Raw genomic sequence first — 22446 nt, 5'->3', positions numbered from 1 at the left:
AAAGAAAGAAAGAGAGAGAGAGAGAGAGAATGTTATTTAAACACTTAGAACTATATGTAATTAGAAGTAGATATAGAAAGGAAAAGAGAAAGTTAATAATAAAAAGGATTCACATTACCTTACAGCATAGAGACTTTCCAGAATCAAATATATTATAATTCATAAAACAAAGCATTTAAAATTAGAAGGAATGTATTCATTTGTCCTTTAGTTTCTTAGTTTTGTTTGCTCCTTCCTTCACAGAACATCCATTTTTTGTTGCCTGTCTCTTCAAACTCTGGGATGACCATTCTATTTTTTCTATGTCTGACATTATTTTCTTCTTTTGGATAAATTCTACTGCTTCTTGTAGGGAATCAAAGATCTTCACTCCTCCTGGCAGGGTGATTTTTATTCTTGCAGGAAAACAAATATGAGCTTTAATATTGGCTTTTTTCAAGGACTTAATTAGAGGAACACACTCCTTTCTTCTGGATATGACTGTAGAGGTGTAGTCATTTTCAAAATGAATAACTTTTTCATCCATCTTGATAGGGGAATTAGTCCAAGCTGATTTCAGCACTAAGTCCTTGTCTTGCAAGGAAAGAAATCGGACTATTGTAGACCTGGGGATAGATGAACTCAGAGATGAAGCTGGATTTACCAGGGACCGATGAGCCCTCTCAGTTCCAAAAGAGAGGGATTCAGGCATGTTTAGTTCTGATGAAAACCACTTATTGAGGAATTTAATCATGTTAGCACCCTCTTCTTTCTCAGGAATTCCATATATTCTTGTGTTATTCCTCCTTAATCTACTTTCAAGGTGTCTCAGTTTCTCAATCAGCCTGGTGTTTTGTTTCAGAAGAAATTCATTGTGATGGTCATTTTCTGTCACTCTAGTACCTAGGTCAGTTACTCTTTCCTCTAAGGCAAGAATCTGTTCAGATTGTTCTTTTACTATTCCATTTAGAAGTTCCAGTTGTTTACTGCATTCTTGTTTGATAATACCCATTTTGTTTTCAAATTTGTCCCTTTTTAGTGACAGTTCTTGGATGTTTGTTATTATAAGATGCAGTTCTTTCTTCACTGCACTGTCCTGGTGTGGGTTCTTCGAATTGCTCATCTTGAGATCACTAGTATAAAACTTCTTGTCAGGAATAATTAAAACTTTCTCTTGACTATGAATTAATTTTTAGAAAATAATAAAGAGTCTATGTTAATCTAACTTTTAGTATACTTTTAGTTAGATTTTGCTAATAATTAAAGTATATTTCCTGGCAGGATATTAAAATCTAAGCAGAGCTACGGATTTCTGCTGATAGCAGACTGGCATCTTGGTAAATGATTGAAATGTTATAATATGATTTCTGATTTGAGGCAGCTGTTGTTACTTCTAAATAGCTGCTTTTATATGAAAAAAGATCAATAAAACCCTAAGAAAGAATAGCTTGTTTAATTGGGAGAATGATGTATTAGAATATTTGGGTGTCAGTATAAAGAGTACATGGAAAGAGTCTGTTAAACTAAACTACAATAATTTAATAACCACCATTAGTGAACTAATCAAAAGCTGGAATAAAATGTTCTTCACAATGGAGGATAGGCTCTCTTTAATTAAAATGATAATTTTACTTAAAATTTTCTTTTATACACAGTCATTGATACTATCCCCTCCCAAAAACTTATTTAAAATATTAGATTCCATGCTACTTAAATTTTTATGTTTCCCCTTAAAACCTAGGATTGCATATAAATGGCACATTAGAGCTTGGAACAGTAATGAGATAGCATTCCCTAGCTTAGATCTTTATTCCAAATCAGTTATAATTAATGTAATATTACATTGGATCACACCTACCTATATATCTGGCTGGAAAACAATATATGAGATTCATATAATTGATGTCAGAACTATAGAAAATCAATTTAAGGAACAATATGGAATAAGTAGAGTTCACTGGCTTTTACGTGAATTTTGTTTATTTAATAAGAAGTTTGATATTTTTTCTTATGGCATCAATCAAATATTTAATAACTTTAAAAATATAATTGATTACAATTTCAGCATTAAACAATTTATATTTTTTATATTCCCTATAGCATACTTCCCTAATTGCCTAGATTATTTCAATATCAATGCAATGCAAAAATTAAAGGAAAATAACTTGATATTCAGGCATCAGTTTATTGAAAATAAGAGTATTAAACCACTAAACTCTCTTTTATGTAGTTTTGATAATAGTCAAGACAGTTGGTTGTTTATACACTCATTACGACAGTTTATAGAAAACAAAATGAGAGTATCAATCAACCTAAAGACTGAATCTATACCTAGTTTGAGTCAGCTTTTTATTAGGTGTCTTGAAAAGACAGATAATCAAAAATTAAGTATCTCACATATCTATAAGAAGACACTCTAAAGTTTGAATCCAATTTTTGGAATTACTATGTAAAGATTAATGGAGAACAAATATCTGATGAATCCAAAAAATTGTTATTGAATTCTACGTATGGGACATCTTCTTCATTATATTGGAGATTGTATACATGGAAATGTATTAACAGGAGTTTCTATGCTCCACATAAAATAAATCTTATACTCAAAAACAGTGAAAGTAAATGTTGGAAATGTGATGAATTACTAGAGGCCAACTGAGTTCACATGTTCATTGAATGTAGAAATGTTGTTCAATACTGGAAAGACTTCAGATATTTTGTAAATGCTTTATGGTCTGATAACTGTCATATTTCTAACTCACTAATCCTGTTCAGTGTTCCTATACCTAATGTAATACCTAAATCTCAGATTCAGTTACTCTGGTCAATTCTTGCAATTGCCAAAAAAGTTATTAAACTAGAAAAGTAAACAAGATTTGATGTTTAAAAATTTTATTAATTTAGTAAAAGTTGTTTGTAAAAAAGAACTGCAGCCATTTGTTATAGAACTTATAACATTACTCACAAAAAATAGCATGGTAAAAACTGGAAACCCTTTTAAATAAATACTGATAGCTTCTCATGGATAAAATTATTCTTTATCATGGATGAATGTAAATATTGTAAATAGTTTTGTTATTGTTTTATTGTATTTGTTATATGAACATTTGCATATGTTTATAATGAAAAAAAATGTTTTTGAAAAAAAAAGAAACAAATTTTAGATATTAAAACTTGCTCAGCACTATTTCTTATTCACCAAATATGAAACGGGGCATACAGACTATTCTAAATGATATTTGCATAAACCGATATGTACGCTATTGATAAAAATATTCTAATTACTACAGAAAATGTTTGAAATAAAGTCCAAATTGCATAAAATGAATCAAGTAAAGGAAAACAACTGCATTTTCACAAATCATGTAATTTTGTATTAAGCAAATATTCGAGTTATTAGAAGTCTATAAAGTGTTTTCATGTTTCTGCAGTGTTACATTAAGGCTATTTTGCAAAATTACAGCTATTACAAGATATATTTTGCTAAAGTACAGCCATTGCAAGGCATATTTCACAAAATACAGCCATTACAGAGCATATTTTGCAAAGTACAGTATTTTGAAGAGTTTATTTTGCATTTGAATATTGTTGCAAGCTCACAGAACTTTTTCGTTCATACATAATTACAACAACCATATTTTCAGTGTGTTTGTGCATACTTTGTGAGCATGGCGGAAAGATTTCAAAAAAACAGTGCACTTGTGTTTGACAGTAATATTGCTGAGAACTAGACAGTGTTTGAGCAAGAGTATGACATTTTTACACAGGCTGCATTTTCTGATAAAGATGATCATACAAAGCCATTTATTCTGCTTAATTTAGTTCGGTCAGAAACCATAGAAAGGGAATGTCCATTTGTGTATGCACCTGCTATCTATACAGGAGAGGAGGAAAACCGTCATATTGTTGTACCGCCTGAGTCAAGGTAGGACCCTGAGTACTTAAAATGTAAATTTAGAGAAATGTGTAACCCCCAGACAAATGTTACAATGGAAAGGCACTTATTTTACACAAGGGATCAAAAAGCTTGTGAAGGTTTTGCAGCATATATAAATGACCTGAGAAATAAAGTTAAAATGTTCAGATTTGGTGATTTAAGGGATGAGTTGATAAAGGACAGACGTGTGTGGCATTAAAGATGATGCTGTGAATAAGATTTTGCTTCATGACAGTGATTTAACTTTGAATAAGGCCATTGAGATTTGTCAGATATACAAGCTCACAGAAAAGCACACAAATATGCCTACAAATGAGAATAGCTCTACAAGGCACAATGATAAAGCTCATGTTGATAGTATGCAGCACGTGGGTAAAAGAAACAGGCCCAAGCACATGGCAGCGATTGTAATCCCTACAGCACTCAGTGGTAAACACCAGAACTTTCTAGCAAATTTCAGAGTTTGCACAGTCTCAGTGAGGCATAAGAGTGAGTCAGCAAACTCAAAGCATGGGCCCCAACCTAGTTTCATTGCCAACTGTTGTAATTGTAGTGGACGTCATGAGTCTGAAAGGGAAAAATGTTTAGCTTTTGGTCAACAATGCCACAAATCCAATAAATGGAATAATTTCAAAAGGTTTTGTAAATCAAAAGGCCCACATTCTTTTATTAAAAGGGAACATTTTAACAAAAAAGTTGATCAATTAGAAAGCTGTAACCCAACTCTTTATGTTAATGCTGTGTCACTGCTTCATGAAACAGTCAGTGCAGTATATTTAAGGGCAAAGAATGAAGTATTTTGTACTGTTCGGATAAATGGCAAACCAACAGAGCTCAAAGCTGATTCAGGTTCTGAGTGCAATGTTATATCAGCGGAAACATTTGCTAGAGTGTGTTATGGTGCAAGGCTTGATTTGGCAAGGTGTGCAAACTTGTTACTTATGGAGGAGAAGAAATACAAACCAAAGGCTCAGTTGTACTTTCATGTTACTCTGCTGGAAGAAGCTACGACTTGTTATTTTATATGGTCAAAAGGCACGTCCAGTCATTATTAGGGCTCAGAGATAGTTTGAAAATGGGACTGCTTTCATTTAATAAGGAAGTCCACCAAGTTAGCTTAAAAGACTACTACTCTAATTTTGTCCGGTACATTTTTTCTACCTATGCTGATCTCTTTGAAGACAAACTAGGCAAACTTCCAGTTGTGTACTCCATGAAGTTAGACCCAGATGTCAGTCCAGTTATCAGGCCAGCACGTAAAGTTCCAATAGCCATGCAGGACAGAGTCAAAGCCAAACTAGATAAAATGCTGCAACAAGGTTCATAGGTTCATACTATGCTACCTGCCCTAGGGCATTTACAAGCCTAGCCAGAGTGTGTTTGGCTTTTGCCACCCCTTGGAGTGAGATTACTGTGCCCTTATTAAGGTTAGTTTACTGTGTCTCTGTCTAGCAGTGACATAGACGTGATCCCCGGGGTAAGCCTACGATCTCCTATCCACTCGTCAAGATTCTTCTTGAAGAGAGTCAGTGAGGGGCTCTGCCTAACATGGACTGGGATTCTATTCCAGAGTGAAGGGAGCCTCTGGGTTATGAATCTGTCCCTCAAGTTTGTCCTATTTATTTCTGTGCTGAGGTTCAAGTCTCTCGAGTGCGTAGCTCTAAGGGATTTGGATTTTCTGAGGTGGAGCATGTCCATTAATTCCGGGTTGGACATGGCTTTGTACGTCAGGCATAGATTGCCTCTGAGTAGGCGGTACGCAACTGAGTAGAGCTGGAGTTTCTTTAGCCGAGCAGCATATGGCATCTGTTTGAGTCCCTTGATCCTCTTTGTGAGGTACTTTTGGGGTCTTTCTAGTTGCTGCAGGTGTCGGGTAAGGTACATCCCAAATGGGGCATTGTACTCAATTATGGGCCTGATGAGGGATGAGTAGAGGGGCACAATGACCTCCCTTGATCTAGATGTGAATCCTTTCATGATAAGGTGGGCTATATAGAAGGTCTTTCTAACCACTTTGGCAATGTGGTTGTCAAAGGAGAGGTTACTATCAACTTGGGTCCCCAGGTCCCTAATTACTTCTTCCGTACTTAATAGATTACCACCTATATGGTAATTTGTGGGCACTTTGTTTTTCCCAAAGGGTATGACTATACACTTTTTTGGCATTTAGTTTAAGGCCATGGCTCTGGCACCAGTTATCCGTCTCTATGAGACCCTTTTGGAGGATGCTTGTGTCAGCTGGGGGGTCAATTATGGTGCCCAGTTTGCAGTCATCTGCGAACTTGGTCAGCCACAGTCCTCCCATGTTAGCCTGTACCTCAGAAAAATATATACCGAATAAGAGAGGTCCCAGGACTGAGCCCTGTGGGACGCCACTTGTAACTGGTTTAGAGTCTGACATGGCTCCAACAATTCTGACCATGTGGGTTCTGTCCTTGAGACAGTTTGCAACCCATTTTATGACATAGGGGTTTATATTTAAGCTGGAGAGTTTGTCTATTATGCCCGAGTGGGGTATTGAGTCAAAGGCTTTTGCAAGGTCCAGGTAGGCTATGTGAACTACCTTTCCCTCATTAATGGCCTTGGTGACTGTTTCAAAGAAGTTGACCAGGTTCAAGAGGCAGGATCTGCCCTTAACAAAGCCGAATTGGGTAGGATCCAGTGTCTGTAGGTCCCCAATGTCTTTGTTTATGAGATCCATAATGATCCCCTCCATAGCTCTGCAGACCAGGCTAGTCAGGCTTATGGGGCGGTAGTTTCCAGGGTCTGTAGAAGCACCTCCTTTGTGGAGTGGGACCACTGTTGCTGTGCGCCATTCTTTGGGTACATATCCTGTAGTAAGGCTGAGATTGAACAGCAGCTTTATGTGAGGGTTTAGCTTTTCTTGGAGTTCATGTAGCACACAGCCTGGGACACCGTCTGGTCCCATTGATGCTGTGTTTTTTGCTTTGGAGAGGGCGGCTCTCACCTGGGCATCTGAGATGTCAGGGAGGCAACACTCTGCTGGGATAGATATTTGTCTTTTTGGGGGGAGGGAGAAGTTTGCACTGAACCTGTCTGCCAGGATGTTAGCAATGTCTGTGGGTTCAGTGTATTTTTTGTCATTATGGACTAACTCTGAGCATATCTGGGAGTTGCCACCCAGGTTTCTAACATAACTAAAGAAAGCCTTATGATTATCTTTAGTGTCTTGTGCAATTTTACTCTCGAAGCTGGCCTTGGAAGATTTTATGAGTGATCGTAGTTTTTTGCTAGCACTGATCAGAGATGCCTTCCCTTTTAGGGATTTTGCTCTATCATGTAGTAGCTTCCTCCTTCTGTTGTATAGCTTGTTTATGGCTGGGGTCCACCAGACAGGATGCCTGCCTTTGGGGGATTGGGTCTTGCTTTTATTTGGGGTTGCATGATCCATGCATTCCTGGAGGTGTCCATAGAATGCGTTTATAAAGGATTCAGCAGATTGGGCTGTAGTTTCCACTGGCCCAGGGGCCATGAAGGATTCCACTTCGGTTTTAAGAAGTGTGAAGTTAGCTTTTGAAAAGTTCTTCACTGTGGTCTTCTGTGCTGGGGGTGGGGGCGGGATGTGAATTTCCAGTGAGATTAATTTATGGTCCAATCTTACCAATGAGGGGCATACTTCTGGTATGGAACATTGTGTCCCCATGTTGGTGATGATCAGATCTAGTATGTTTTCCCCTCTTGTGGGAGTGGTGACTAGTTGTTCCATAGCATTTGAGTTTATGAATTCTAGGAACCTTTGGGCTAGGGTGTTGAGGCTTGAGTAATGCCCCCAGTCTATGTTTTGGTAGTTGAAGTCCCCCAATATGATGGTGTTTGGAGAGACCTTCATATTCTCCAGTGTCTTCAGGAAGGCTGAGTGGGGTTCCTGAGTTTGAGAGGGTGGTCTGTAGCATGCGACAAACTGAAAGGCAGTTTTTCCCACTGTTAGTTGTACATGGATGGTCTCCAATGCTTCGTGCAATGCCACTAACCTGGAAGTGTTGGTATCCTTGATGAATATGGATACTCCCCCTCCTTTTGTGGTTTGGTCCAAGTTTTGGGGCCAAAAAGCATGATATGAGGTATAACCTGGTAGTGCTGGGGTGCTCTCAGGAGCCTTGAACCAGGTTTCTGTCACTGCACAGACATCGATGTTCTCCATACTGAGGAAGGCTTCGAGAGCGTGCATCTTGAGGTCTAGACTTCTGGCGTTGAGCAGCATTACCCTTAATTTCTTTATACTTGTGTTGTCTAAGGAGGTGGGTTTGTCTTTTGAGCCTTGCCTAAAAAAGGCACTATGGGGGTGGCAAGAGCCTTTGCCAATATCCAAAAGCCCAGGGGGTGACAGGTGCAAGCCGTCCCTTGTGAAGCAACGTGGCTTGTCGAGCATGTCATCCCAGGCTGACAGGCACTGGATCCCCTTTGAATGACACCAAAATTTTAGCCAATTATTAAAATAGATCATTTTGTCTTTATACTGTGGCATCATTCTAGGTGAGGGTAAGATGCTGCTCAAGGTCAGGGTCATACCAGCCTGAGCTACATGATCAGAGAGCTCCTCTATGTCTCTTTTCATGTAGTCCAGGGAGGTACATCTCAGGTCATTCACACCAGCATGGACAATAACTGAGTCATATTTGTACTTGCTTTGGAGTGACCTTGAGTGCTTGTGTTATGTGGCGGATTCTAGCGCCCGACAGGCAGCTCACTGTGACCTTTTCCGTGTTCAGCCTGGTGAGCGGGACGTCAGTGTGTCTGACTATAGTCACCTATTACAAGTGTATCAGGTATGTTGTTAAGCCTTAAGGGCTGTGACTGTTTGGCACACTGACTTTGTGTGCTATGTGTTGCATGTGTTTTGTTTTGGGGTAGCGGTTGCTTGGATGTCTGCTTTGGAGGTCTCTGCTGCTTTGGCAGATTTTTATTTAGAGCCTCCGAGTATGTTTTTGGGTGTTTATGTGTCTGGTTTGCAGTTGTAGTACATCTATGTCCTCTTGACTGGTTACGCCAGTACTGAGTCGAGAGAGCTCAGCCTCCAGTTTGGCTATATGGTTGTATCTCTCACATATATTTGCACTTGTTGGGAGGAGGAGAGGGTTGTCTGTGTACATGAGGCAGTTGTAACATTGCCTCAAGATTCCCAGATTCACCAGCTGGACTGGAGAGGAAACCAGCAACTGACCTTTGGACATGCTAGAATAGTATAGGGAACTCCTTTGTAACTGAAACAAAAAGGACCAATAGGGGATAAAGTACTCAAGGGGAGTATAAGAGGATGTAGTGCTTTTTTAGTTTATTAGTGCTTCACTTATAAAAATTGCTTATATGAGCAAGTGCAGGGTTTTAGATTGAGAATAGAGTGTTTAATTTGAGAGTTAGAGCAGTTGTGATTTGTCCAGCTGAAACTCCAACTGAATGGGTATCTTCCATGGTGATAGCTCATAAGAAAAGCTGAGATGACATCAGAATATGTTTTGACTCATGAGATTTGAACAAAGCGCTAAAAATGACCTCATCATCCAATGCACACAGTCCAAGAAGTCGCAGCCTTGATGCCAAATGCCACTATTTTTTTCTGTCTTAGATGCAAAGAGTTCATTTTTGCAAATTCAGCTTGAAAAGAAATCATCATTACTCACTACGTTCAGTACTCCATTTGGTAGGTACAGATTTTTGAGAATGCCATTTGGGATAAATTCTGCAAGTGAAGTCTTTCAACAAGCAATGGAGTAAATTTTGTTCGGGGTATTTTTGTACTATTATAGTAGATAACATACTAGTAGGAGGTCACGATGAAGCAGAACATGACAGAAACCTCAGAAAAGTTCTAGAAGGGGCACATTAAGTGACTCTTAAGCTCAAGCCACACAAATGCAAATTCAGGCTACAAGAGGTTACTTATGTTGGTCATTTACATACTAATACAGGCCTATGATAAGACCCTTCAAAACAAACAGCTATTCTCGAGATGCCATCTCCAGACAATGTTCAAGCCCTGCAGTGTTTTCTTGGCATGTTTAACTACCTAGGCGAGTTCATTCCAGACTTGAGCCAACATTCAGTACTGCTCATAGAGATGACACGTAAAGATGTATCCTGGTCTTGGTTAGAGCAATACCAAAGAGCATTTGAAGTCTTGAAACAGAATTGCTAGTCCACCAAGTTTCAGATATTATGATGTTCACAAGCCAGTTACACTTTTCTGTGATGCTTCAAAATGTGGTCATTGTGCAGTCGGATCAACTTGTTGCCCATGCATTGAAAACTCTTATCCAAACTGAGATGCAGTATGCTCAGATAGAAAAAGAGCTTTTGGCAATTGTGTTTGCATGTTCGAAGTTCCATAATTATGTTTATGGTAGACCTATCCAGATCAAAACAGACCACCAACCTCTAGTCAGTATCTTGAGAAAGCCTATGCATTTAGCTCCAGCCCAACTGCAACGTATGATGCTGAGATTGCAAAGGTACAATTTCAATCTTGTCTACAAGAAAGGCAAACTTCTTTACCTTGCTGATACATTATTCAGATCACCCAGAAACACCATTGAACAGCATGAGAATGAGAACCTTGATTCTGAAGTTGTGGAAGTGAGACATTTTTCTACCACATGTCTTGAGCTGAGAGATCACACAGCCACAGATCCATTTTTACAGAAGCTCAACCACTTTATCAATCAAAGATGGCCATCAAAGCAATCTAGTTTACCGCAGGAAGCGCAACCTTATTTTCCATACAGAGATGAGATTTTGTCTGGCAAAGATATATTTATGAAAGGTCCAAAAGTAATTGTGCCAAAGTCTTTGTAACAAGAGTACATTACTGTCTTGCACTGTGATCACCCAGGAACTGAATCTACCAAAAGAAGGGTGAGAAGTATATTGGCCTTCTATGTCATAAGACATTGAGAGAGCACTTTCTTATTGTTCAGTGTGTAATAGTACAAAGCCACATCAACAGAAGGAACCACTTCAGCTTAACCAGATTCCAGAACTACCTTGGTCGACAGCAGCCACCGATATCTTCGACTGGAATGGTCAACATTACTTGGTGTTAGTAGACTCTTACTCCAATTGGTTCAAGATTGACCTACTTCCAATCCTAGCATCCAGTACTGTCATTACTAAGATGAAGCGTCATTTTGTTATTCATGGTAGTTCCCACAGTTATTTCTGACAATGGCATGCAGTTTACAAGTCAACAATTCAAAAGATTTGCTGAAGAATGGGACTTTACTCATGTCACAAGTAGTGCAGAGTACCCGCAGTCAAATGTTTTGGCAGAACTTGCAGTTCAAAGTGCAAAACAATTACTTGAGAATCCAAATGTGATAATAGTTATGCTTTCCTGAATCTCTTGAATCTCAGAGGTATTCCTTGTGATAAACATCTTGGTTCACCTGCCCAGAGACTTTTGTCAAGACAAACCAGAACTACATTGCCAATTAGTAGTCAATTGTTGGTTCCATGTGTCAAGAACGTCAGTGAAAGCCAGTCTGTTGAAGTAGCACGTAACCCAGAAGTCCTACTATGATAAGACCAGTAAACTGCTCAATCCATTATGAGAGGAAGAAGTGGTAAGGAAGCAAATATCCAAAGGTTATGATCGGATTGGTGTCATGAAGAATACTGGTCCAGAGCCGAGATCGTATATTGTGGAATCAGAAGGAGCAGTCTTTAGGTGGAATCATAAGCATTTGAGACTGGTGTCCAGACCTATACCACAGCATGTAGCCTGTGAGAAAGACTTTTTATCTCAGAGTGAGTTGTCCGGTGTTCTAATTCCAGAGGAAGTTCCAGAGGACATTCCCATTCCTGTGATGAATCCAGAAGTTCCTTTTATGAGTTGTGCACCACAGACTGTTCCTGTTGCTAAATTTGGTCCCAACTGTTATGTTACGAAATATGGTTGCATCTCTAAATCCTGTAGCAGATATGAAGCAACTTGGACATGAGCATTGTGTTTTGTTTCCAATGTATATAGTAATGCATGTCTAACCTCTGATATTGTTTTTGTATACAAGGCAGTCTTTTTAAGAGGGAGGATGTAGATCAATATGTATGTATATACCTTTAAGAAGCTATACAAGGACTTGCACAAGTGTATAAATACTGAGCACATGCAAGCTAGACTGCCATTTTGTAGTTGGTTGTTGAGATGTAAGCATGTATGTATGTAAGGTCTGTCTGTTAACTAGTTTGTTTGTATTTTATGATGTTGCTATCCATCCTGATGTGTTTATATGTATTAAAGCATCTAAATAAAACCCACTGCCTGCTTGTCTTCAATGTTAGAGAAGGACGATTGACATGTTGGGTAAAAGAAGTGTAAGAAAAACAGGCACTGAGTGTGTGAAGAGACAAATTTGTAGAAGAAAACATGAAAGTTTGCACATGAAGAGTAATAACTGATAACCAAGAGTGAACAGAAAGTGAGAAAAAAGCGCAAAGAACTGGAAGTATTACTTCTGCTGGAAAGTTTTGTGTTTTGCTAAACTTAATAAAACTATGACTAGGAGCCAGAAGAGATTTCATCTAGAAGAGAAAGTGAGGGGAAAACCTGCAAGGAGCAGTATATTTTTTCTGGTATGATTGTGATACAGGAACCCTACAAATCTGTATTGTGTATTTTTGATTGACTGTTGCCTAACGCCTGCCAGCAGAATTGGGCTATCTGATTATTCTGGTAACACCTGCCTCAAGGTTTGCAATGAATGCTACCTGCTGTTTTGTAAGGCCCGCTGTTGCATTTGTCTTGTTTAAAAGCTGAATGAATCCACTAAGGTTCAAAGTAAATACAGAACTTATAAAGGTAGTATTTCAGTTTTTTTTGGAAACTGTTACTAGTATAATTTTCTGTGTGCAAAAGTTCTTAGCAAGGTTCTGTTGTTGTTTAAAGAACAAATTAAAACAAGGTGTGGATGGCACAGAACACAGTACAACCAAAAGATGCTCTAAAAACTTTGTAGTAAAATCCACTGGCTTTTATTGATGCAAGTTAAGATAAAATTTATAAGATAAGTGCTTTCATCTTCTAAAACTAGAAAATTTCATCAGATAAAAGCATTTGAAAAGGCAGGCCTTTTTATAGTCCAGTTTCAAAGTTATTAGAATAGTCACATGATTGCCTAGCCTCTGTTCAGACTCAGAATATTTAAAGAGGCAATGTTGTAGATAAAAATATGTATAAAAAAATATAGCAGGCACTATAGCATATAGTGTGTTGCACTAAAACCAATATAATAAATAATAGATATAGACCAGAAAAATTTATATTTTGTATGAAATAATAATGTAAAACAATATTCTTATTTTAAATGTAAAAAAACAAGTACCAATATACATCCTCTCAATTACCCTTTTTTTTTAATAGGCAAAAGATTGAGACCTGGTCATAAAGACCAGGCCAATTAAGGCATTGAGCTTAAGCTGCCAGTAGAGTTCATGTTTTTCGAGAACCAAAGACCATGGTCCTCCTCTGTCATTTATATAAATCTGTTCCATAACAGATAACTTTAAGGTAGGATCTGAATATTCTGCAACATGTTTAGCCAGGGCATTTGTGTTTTTTTTTTTGGTCTTCAAATTGTATATGTGCTCATATATCTTGTCCTGTAACCTTCTATCAGGACTTCCAATATAGAACCCAGGACAAACGGTATAGTAGGCAAAACAGACAACTCTGGTAGAGTTGCAGCTGAATTTGTTTCTAGATTTAAGCAATGTATTGTTGACAATAAAGACGGCACCTTCAACTATAAATCTGTAATAAGGGCAATACCCACATTTTTTCATGCCTGTGTTTGTATTTTGTGGAAGGTGAATGCTTTCAAAAATGTTCTTCAGGTTCTTACCTTTTTTAAAAACAAAATTGGGAGTAAGACCCACTTGGTCTCATATATTTCTTTTGTGAGAATGCACCATTTTTTTCTTAAAATGTCTTTTAATAAAAACCTGTCCAAACTAAATACTGTAATGAAGTAATTCTTGAATCCTTCCGTATTATTATTAGTAATAGTAGCAGTACCAGTTAGGTTAGTGGGTGTTGAGCCCAAAATTGGAAGAAAATATTTTTTGTTCATGTTTGTTCAGAATTCACAACTCATATTATTGTACAGTATCTTTCTGTCATATCCCATATTATCTTCTTTTTCTAGTCAAGTCAATTATTCCCCATCTTATACTAATTGTCTGAACTGACCGATATAGAATTTCAGTCAGCTTTTCCCTCCTCTGTAGTCAGCTTGATAGCACTAGATATTTTGTGACAATGCAGTAGCTGTCTTATGCTTACCAAAACTCTTTACTGCCACCTCACAATGATTCATTATGTAAGAGAAGTATTTACATAACTTGGAGGGTACCTTCTTACCCTAGAACACATTAAGTAAACAAAACACACAGGCACACAGTACAGAGCATTTCCACTAAACCATTTTATGCTGAGGTTGTTAAGAGAATAATGCCTAAGCCTCCCAGGCTTAAAACTAATAAACATCAGTCATTAATTCACACAACACAGCCATCTTCACCCTTTATACTCACAGGTGGTATGCATACCTTTAAGAGGCACAAAATGCAGACTCCAAACCCTTATGGTCCACTGAGACTGCATCCAACCATTTAGTAATTGATGTCAGTTAGCTGTATTTCTGAGGTTAGGATCCAAGATGTAACAGTGACTCTTGATCCTTTTATCCTGGCAAATATGATTATGATCTGACACTGGTTTATTTGGGAGTGAATGGTGGTTTATCCAGACGGGCATGCAGAAGATATGATTGAGCTTGTTATGCATGTGTCTGAGAGATAAAAAACACTAGTCTTTAGTTGTATATTGCCATCACCCAGAATAATTCCAAAATTCAAAGACAAAATATTTAACTTCAATAAGGCTTCCACCTTCCATAACCTAGATCTCAAATGCCCTCCCATCATTCCCCACCTTCCCTGCACTTTCCTCTGTAACTTTTTACACTCCTATTATTCTATGCATCACCCTAATCTATCTTTCCAATACCTTGCCCATTTTTTCTTAATGTTTAACCTTGTAATAACGCTTATCTTTTATGCTTTGTATATGTTTTCTGTGGAGCTTTTGTCCCTGGGCCCCCACTAAAACGGGCTGTTCTTGGCCCAGTGGGCTATCGCGATAGATGCCAATAAATAAATAACTGGCAATGGAGTTGGTGTCATTCTACCGGGATTCAGTAAGTGTCAACTTGGGATGAGATGGCTGACAAGCCTTCTTGCTTTCCCAGAGATGTTCCATACATTTCTTAACAAGGCTTTTTCATTGTGGCTAAAGCTTTTTCTGCATCCACAGTGCCTTTTTAGGCAGACTCCATCTGATTGATATTCCAGCCTAGTAAATTCTAATGTGTAACATATTAAAGTGGCTCTATTCAGTTTCAGGAGTCTAAACAAATAAAAAAAAATGCCTGAACTTGAGCTCATTCATATATGTGTAGTTACAGTGACACTGCTTCAGAGCAAAGAAAGCACTTCCTGTCGTACTAGGTATGCTGCTTGTCATGTCTTCAGACCTACTGTTGGGGAGTATCGGTAGTTGTTAAGGATATCATCACCTCATGACAGGTTCCTCAAGATACCAGTACTGAATCAATATATGCAAAACTAAGAACCCCTTCATAGCTACTTACAGAACACCCTTTATGTCCCCTTCTGAGCATGATAGCTTTCTTAACACATGAAAAGAAATTCCCATTAAACTCAACGCCTAGGGGACTTCAGTTATCTATCAGTAAACTGGCTGACCTTACACTGCCAGTGGTCAGCATGCCCATTTCTTCCCTAACATTATAAATTCTAACTTTTACATATAATTGAACATCCTACTTGGGTCCCAGTATCCTTGATCTTGTCCTCACAAATATGGTAACTTCTTGCACAGCTCCATATGTATCATCCTGCCTTGTTAAATCAAACCATAAATTGGTAACGTTTTCATTTAAAAATGGTGTACTTCCCCTGTAAATACCTCAATGTTTTCAGACTTCTCAAAAGCAAATCTTCTTCAGTTACTTGATGACCTGAATAAATGCCACTGTATTTCACCTCCAATGGATTCTGTTGCTAAAGCTGCTGCCTATGACTCTGACTTCTACTTACACTTAAACAGATATATTGATATATTGATAAGGCAGTCCCTATCCACACCAAATATAATTAGAAATTTGAAAACATTATTTATATGGTGGAATGCACATATAAATACATTTTATAACAAGAGAAAGACATGCCTGAATGCTTACAAGAAGTCTTAGCCAGGACTGTGGTATACAGGGACAAAGCCTTAACTATGGCCCATAAAAGGCAGATTCAGTTAGCAGCTTGGGCATCTGAGATGCTGTATGAGAGGGATATCCATGATCATTCAAGGAGGAGGGCATTTGAGGGCACTTCTTGTCAGTGAATGCAGAGGTGGGGGTAGGGAAATAAGGGTACATAAAAATAAATACCCCCTCTGCAGCAGAAGTAGTTAAAGGCAGTAGCCCCCAGAAATGCTCCCTAAGCAGTAAAAGCAGTTGCAGACACCAGCCCCCAGGACACCTTTAAGAGTCAAGCCAGCCCCACCTCACTCAGAGCAGTCCAGTGGAGGGAGGAGGAGCAGATAGACATGGTTATGAATTGGGCACTTGGACAGATGGAAAGAATGAAGCAGAAGAGAAGGAGGAGAAAAAGGTGCTTATAAGAGGTCTCATTTTACTTGCCTTAAGAGCACATTTAAGCAAATTAGTAAAGTACTAAAGGAAACCATTAAGGAACTCATAGCTAAATATGAACATAAAAACAGTCAGTAAAACCAAAAATAACTATAAATTTTTAAATGCCCAACAATGTTTGGAGCTATTCCACAATAATACTGCACACTCTGACCCAAAGAAAAATAGCTAATATCCTAGCTGATAAATTGAGTGCAAACCTTATACCACCCACAGTTTATAGCTATTCCACAGATTCCACAATCCCAAATACCCCCTTTAAATACCATGGGACATATTCTCTCAATCCTCTCAAAAGCTAACACCACTTCATACACCAGCCCTGATAATATACCAGGTTGCCAGATTATCAATGCCAAATATGCCCTATATGAACTACTACTTAATCTGTTTAATCTAAACCTCTACACTATATTCCTGAAGCCTGGAAAACAGACATTGTTAGGCCATTATCTAAGCAGGCCCATCCACAGATACCAGTAACCATATGCCTATTAGTCTCAATACGCACCATAGCTTTAAATATGAGGCTAGTATCTCAGACCTCATTTACCTAGACATTGAAAAACTCTTAACCCTGGAATCTCATCAATTCAGCTTTGCCAAAGGAATGTCCTGCCTCATTAACCACATACATTTATTTGAAAAAGTAACCAAAGCAGTGGATAGTGATTATGCAGCTCATACAACATACCTTAGCCTGGTCAAGGCCTTTAACAATATTCATATGCAGGTATTATTGACAATCTGTTAAATCTGAATAGAAATCCTTATTATGTTAGTTGGATAGCTAACTGGTTCCCTGCCAAAATCCATGTGGTTAGAGTCACAGGTGCCACTTCTGAAAGCAAAAAGATACCAGTAGTGTACCACAAGGCTCATTGTTAAGTCTTCAGTTGTTTGGCATCTATTTCTCAGACCTCCAGGCCAAGATTCCTGGCCTATGGACATCCATGTTTGCAGATGTGTTGTTATTTGGTCTTCCACTGACTCACAATTTCTCCAGCAAGGGTCAGATAGTGTTAACAAATGGTACAATGACAATGGTCTCATGTCCCATATTAAATGTGAACAATATAATATAGTTCATTTTGGTAAACAATTTTCACTTACCATATAGGTGATAAACCCATTTAATCAGACACTGCTGAAGGGATCTAGGTTCTCTTGTGATCATTTGACCATCATGTCTCCACTGTTGTTCAGTCTGACTTAATTTATAAAGGCATCTCCACAACATCCAAAGAAGTCTTGAGTCTCCTTTACTTATATCTGATCAGACCCATTATTAAATATAATGCATCTTTGTTACGTATTTATCTAAACAAATCACTCAGATTGAAAGACTTCAGGGATTCATTACTAAAAAGATAAGTGGCCTCAAAAATCTGCCATCAGGGCAGACTTTCAGTTTTCTCTCTGCACTCAGTCTCTTCCAGACTCCTTTGTGGAAATCTGTGCCTAGCATTTTGAGCCGTGAAAGATCCAACCCTCTTTGATTTCCTATTCATCCACAGAACAGATGGTACTCGAAATACCCAGATAAGGAATTAAATCTTCAGCACCAGATAAATAAGACACATTGGCATGATAGTTTTATGTCCCAGTGTTTCCCAGTATCATGACTGGAATAAACTTCCACTACCCTTACCACCTTTAAGGTAAACCTAAAAAAATAGATAGGGAGCCTTAGATTCTCTCCTGGTCTGTCTTTTTTGCTTCCCTGATGCTTGTGGGGACTATAGAATTGGAGGTTTATGGTTAGACTTGCAATAGTCTGCAGACTGATTGCCTAGTACTTACCTATGAACCTTTAGATTTACTGTGTTCAAAACAGAATTAACAAATTACCTCAGTGTAGAGCAAAGCATGACTGTGGCATTAAATAACCTTGAAACAGTATCACTTCTCAGTCGAGCTGTGGTAGCATACCTCCAGTTTTCTAACCACTGTATTCTAACATGGTATACATAACATTTTTGGTTAGATTCTGTGATAATGCTGCATTGTTTAGTTTCATGGTCTGCAGCTAGTTACTGGATTGTTGTGATCTGTCTGTTTGCTTGCAACATAACAACGTTATATAAAAATGTTTGTCTTGCCTGAAAATGTTAACTAATGCTCTTTGTACTATCTATAAATTTATATGAACTTGTTTTACTATTGACTCTGGTCATGAATAAAATTGCATTCTCACAATTTTGTTTTAGAAAAAAAATAAACAGTAGACAGGCCTATTTGTTGGCTGTTCAAACCATAAATTATGCTAACAGAAGTAAAAGAGAAAAGCAGAACTGAATAGAGTGATAAAAAGCATAAACTGAATTATTGCTTAATCAAATTCTGAAGAAGGAGTTTTGAAATGGAACATAAAGTTAAATCGTAGTATTTTATATCAAAGCTGTACATTCTGCCTTATCACCATTTCATGACACTCCCCTTTTCTAATAGATGCAATCTCTGCTGATGGGAAGTATGCACAGATGCTATTCCGAGACTTGTTTGAAAGCTATTCCAATGCACTGCGACCTGTGGATGATACTGACAAAGCCTTGAATGTCACACTACAGATCACGCTCTCCCAAATCAAAGATGTAGTAAGACAAGTGTTTTTAATCATCTATATCCTGTTTTTCTCCTTCTCTTCCTCTCTGTATGTCATTCTCATTCTCACTTTAATTCTCTTTATTTCTTTCTGCATGTCTCTCCCATACTATATGTGTGTGTGTGTGTGTGTGTGTGTGTGTGTGTGTGTGTGTGTGTGTGTGTGTGTGTGTGTTTGTGTGATACACATCTTGTATATATATATATATATATATATATATATATATATATATATATATATATATATATATATATATATTGTGATGCCTGTGCACTGGTCCAGCAATCAAGGAGCCTCAGTCCTCACCACTAACACCAGTGAGGGGCATCCATATAAGGGAAGGATAATAAATGCACACACAGTAAAGTAGAATTTTTCTTAAGAGCACACAGACATCACAGTCTGTCTGGGGCTGGTTTCTCCCTTTCTCTCCAGGTCCCCAATAAGATTCCCCACTGACACAGCTATAGGGTCCAGATCTCAGCCAGCTGGACAAGTTAAAACCTCCAGCACCCTCTCTGTCCACCCAGTGCTTCATGTCCCTGCTCAAATAGCTGACACACACACACACACACTTTGAGATAAGAGTTTAAACAACCACACAGACACTCCTGGGGAAGGCTGGCACAGGTTCTCCAGCTGTGCCCCTTTTATCCATATTATATGGTAGAAATCACTGCCACCACCCAGCTAATATTTATCAGCTACTCAAAGGCCCTTAAAAGGGTGTCCAGTTATTACTGTGCAATATTATTATCCAAATGATAATGTGACCTAACAGTCAAGACTTATTTTGAGTGACTTGGTACAGCATCACTATATACATGCAATGTCCCCTTAGAGCTTAAATTAACTCCACATAAAACAGCCACAGTTGAAAGGTTTAAAAATATTTAATAATAAATAATAAAAACACAAGATAGTACTTCTAACTACACAGTGCTAGTCAAGAGTTCAGAGATCACAGAGAAATACTTAAAATAATACAATAGCAAAAGTTCTGACATCACAGAAAAACAAACTAGTCTAATATTCCTATTTCCTAGCTATATCTAAAAGAAAACACAATTCTAAATAAACTTACATAAAGAGCAAAGCAGTACTGGTGATGCTGGATGTTCTCAAGACAAAATGCCCTGAGCTCTCTGATTCTCTCTCTTTAAATTGATAACACAGAGCTGCTTCACATGACATCAGTCTTTACACTTCTCTGGTGTTCCCAGGCTAACAGAAACTACATTTGCATTCTTTACAACTGGTCAGAAACCAGAGCAATAAAGGACATTTATACATGCAAATTCAAGCCATTAACTCTGGTCTTAAAACAATAGGCAGGATGCCTTCCTCTAGACATATCGGGTCCAAATTTTGACATCAAAGTCAGTCACAAAATGCTTGGCTTAGCTTTCTTACAGCAGAGTGCACTGCTGTTACATTTTTGCAGTTCAATATCCAATGCAGTATTTTCACATTTAAGAGAACAAGCCTGTGGCTTACATTAACATTTACAAATGACAGAATTATCTACAGAATTCTATCTGGCTAGGCTGGCAGCCTTTACCTATTTTCACACATCTCCCCTCGCTGGAGAACTCAAGCTAGTTTTTCAAGTGACCCTTGAGAAACGCTACTTGAGAGGGTTAAGTCTATCTGAGCATACCTTACCCCATTCCCTGTCTTGACAGCCTATATGCATTGGCATTGCTATCCCACTGTGATGCTGCACTGACATATCATATGCTTGCAACCCTAGGCTCCATCTTAGCAACTTGGCATTTTGCTGGCTGGCTCTGTGTAACCATGTTAGGGGGTTGTGATTTGTCACTACAGTGAATTTTCTTCCATACAGATAAGGCTGAAGTTTCTACAGTGCCCACACTATGGCTAGACATTCCTTTTCTACAGCTGCATAGCATTCCTCCCTGGGTTGGAGCCTATGACTGAGATAAACCACTGGGTGCTCTTTTCCCTCTGTTCATGGTTCAAAGCATCCACCTGCACAACAAATTATTTGCTGTAATCTGGACTGGCTAACACAGGGGGTCCTCCCAAAGCTTCTTTAAGTTTCTGGAATGCCTGCTCACATGCTGTGGTCCACGCTACCTTATTTGGCCTGTTCTTCCTTGTCAGGTCTGTGAGTGGAGTAGCTATGGCATTTTATAACTGGGGACAAACTTTCTGTAGTACCCTGCTGTCCCTAAGAATGCCCTCACCTGGTTTTTGGTAACAGGCGCAGGCCGTGCCTGAATGGCTATTACTTTAGCAGCTTATGGCCTGATCTTACCATTCCCCACTCTATGTCCCAGGTAGGAGACCTCTGTCATACCCAGCTGACATTTGGTCAGCTTAATGGTCAACCCTGCCCTCTGTAGTCTGCCCAGCACCTCCCTGACATGTTGATGTTGCTCTTGCCAGAAATGGCTGTAGATGGCAATATCATCCAGGTAAGCAATGGAAAACCCTTCTACCCCTGCTAGGATATGATCTACCAGCCTCTGGTAAGTTGCTGGGGGCATCTTTCATCCCAAAGGGCATCTTTGTGAACTCATACAAGCCAAAATGAGTCACAAAGGCTGACTTCTCTCTAGCACTGGGAGTCAATGGCACCTGCCACTATCCCTTTGTACAATCAATGGTTGTAAGATACTTAGCCCCACCCAGCTACCCTAGGGCCTCATCTGTCCTAGGCATAGGGTAAGCATCTGACTCTGTGTGTCTATTTCATTTCCTGTAGTCCACACAGAACCTGGTGCTGACATCCTTCTTTGGAACCAGCACCACTGGGGAGGCCCAGGGACTGTTGGACTCTTGAATCATCCCTAGTTCCAACAGCTCCTTTATTTCCTCCCTCAGAGTCTGTTTGACTCTCTCAGGCACCCTATAAGGGGCCTGCCTAATAGGCCTTTAAACTTGGGTAGGAGATAGCTGCTGGGGCATTGCTACCCCTTCCACTGATGTGTCAGTTCGAGCCTCACTAAGGAGATCAGTCACTAGATCTTCCTCAGACTCCTCCTGCCATCCACTGCAAATGCTCAGCACAAGGGCCTCCCTATCATGGTAAGGTTTCATCATGTTAACATGGTACAATTTGTGCTCCTGCCTCCTGCTTGCAGTTCTACCATATAGTTAACATCACTTACCTTTCTTACACCGTGTAGGGTCCCTCACAAGCTGCTTGCAGC

General features: G+C 38.8%; 1 protein-coding gene across 1 annotated transcript in view; it reads left to right on the top strand.

The window, feature by feature from the left end:
• The window catches only part of LOC122802054 (neuronal acetylcholine receptor subunit alpha-9-like), a 291951-nt gene that overhangs the window by 70487 nt on the left and 199018 nt on the right, over positions 1-22446 (top strand). Inside the window, exon 2 of the mRNA XM_044071773.1 lies at positions 19111-19256. Within this exon, the coding sequence (XP_043927708.1) occupies positions 19111-19256 (146 nt within the window). The remainder of the gene's footprint in view (positions 1-19110; positions 19257-22446) is intronic.

This window comes from Protopterus annectens, chromosome 5.part0, assembly GCF_019279795.1.
Source record: "Protopterus annectens isolate FY-2018-M chromosome 5.part0, PAN1.0, whole genome shotgun sequence".
NCBI lineage: Eukaryota > Metazoa > Chordata > Ceratodontiformes > Protopteridae > Protopterus > Protopterus annectens.
Note: the sequence above shows the minus strand (reverse complement) of the source record. Positions and strands in the feature narration are given on the sequence as shown.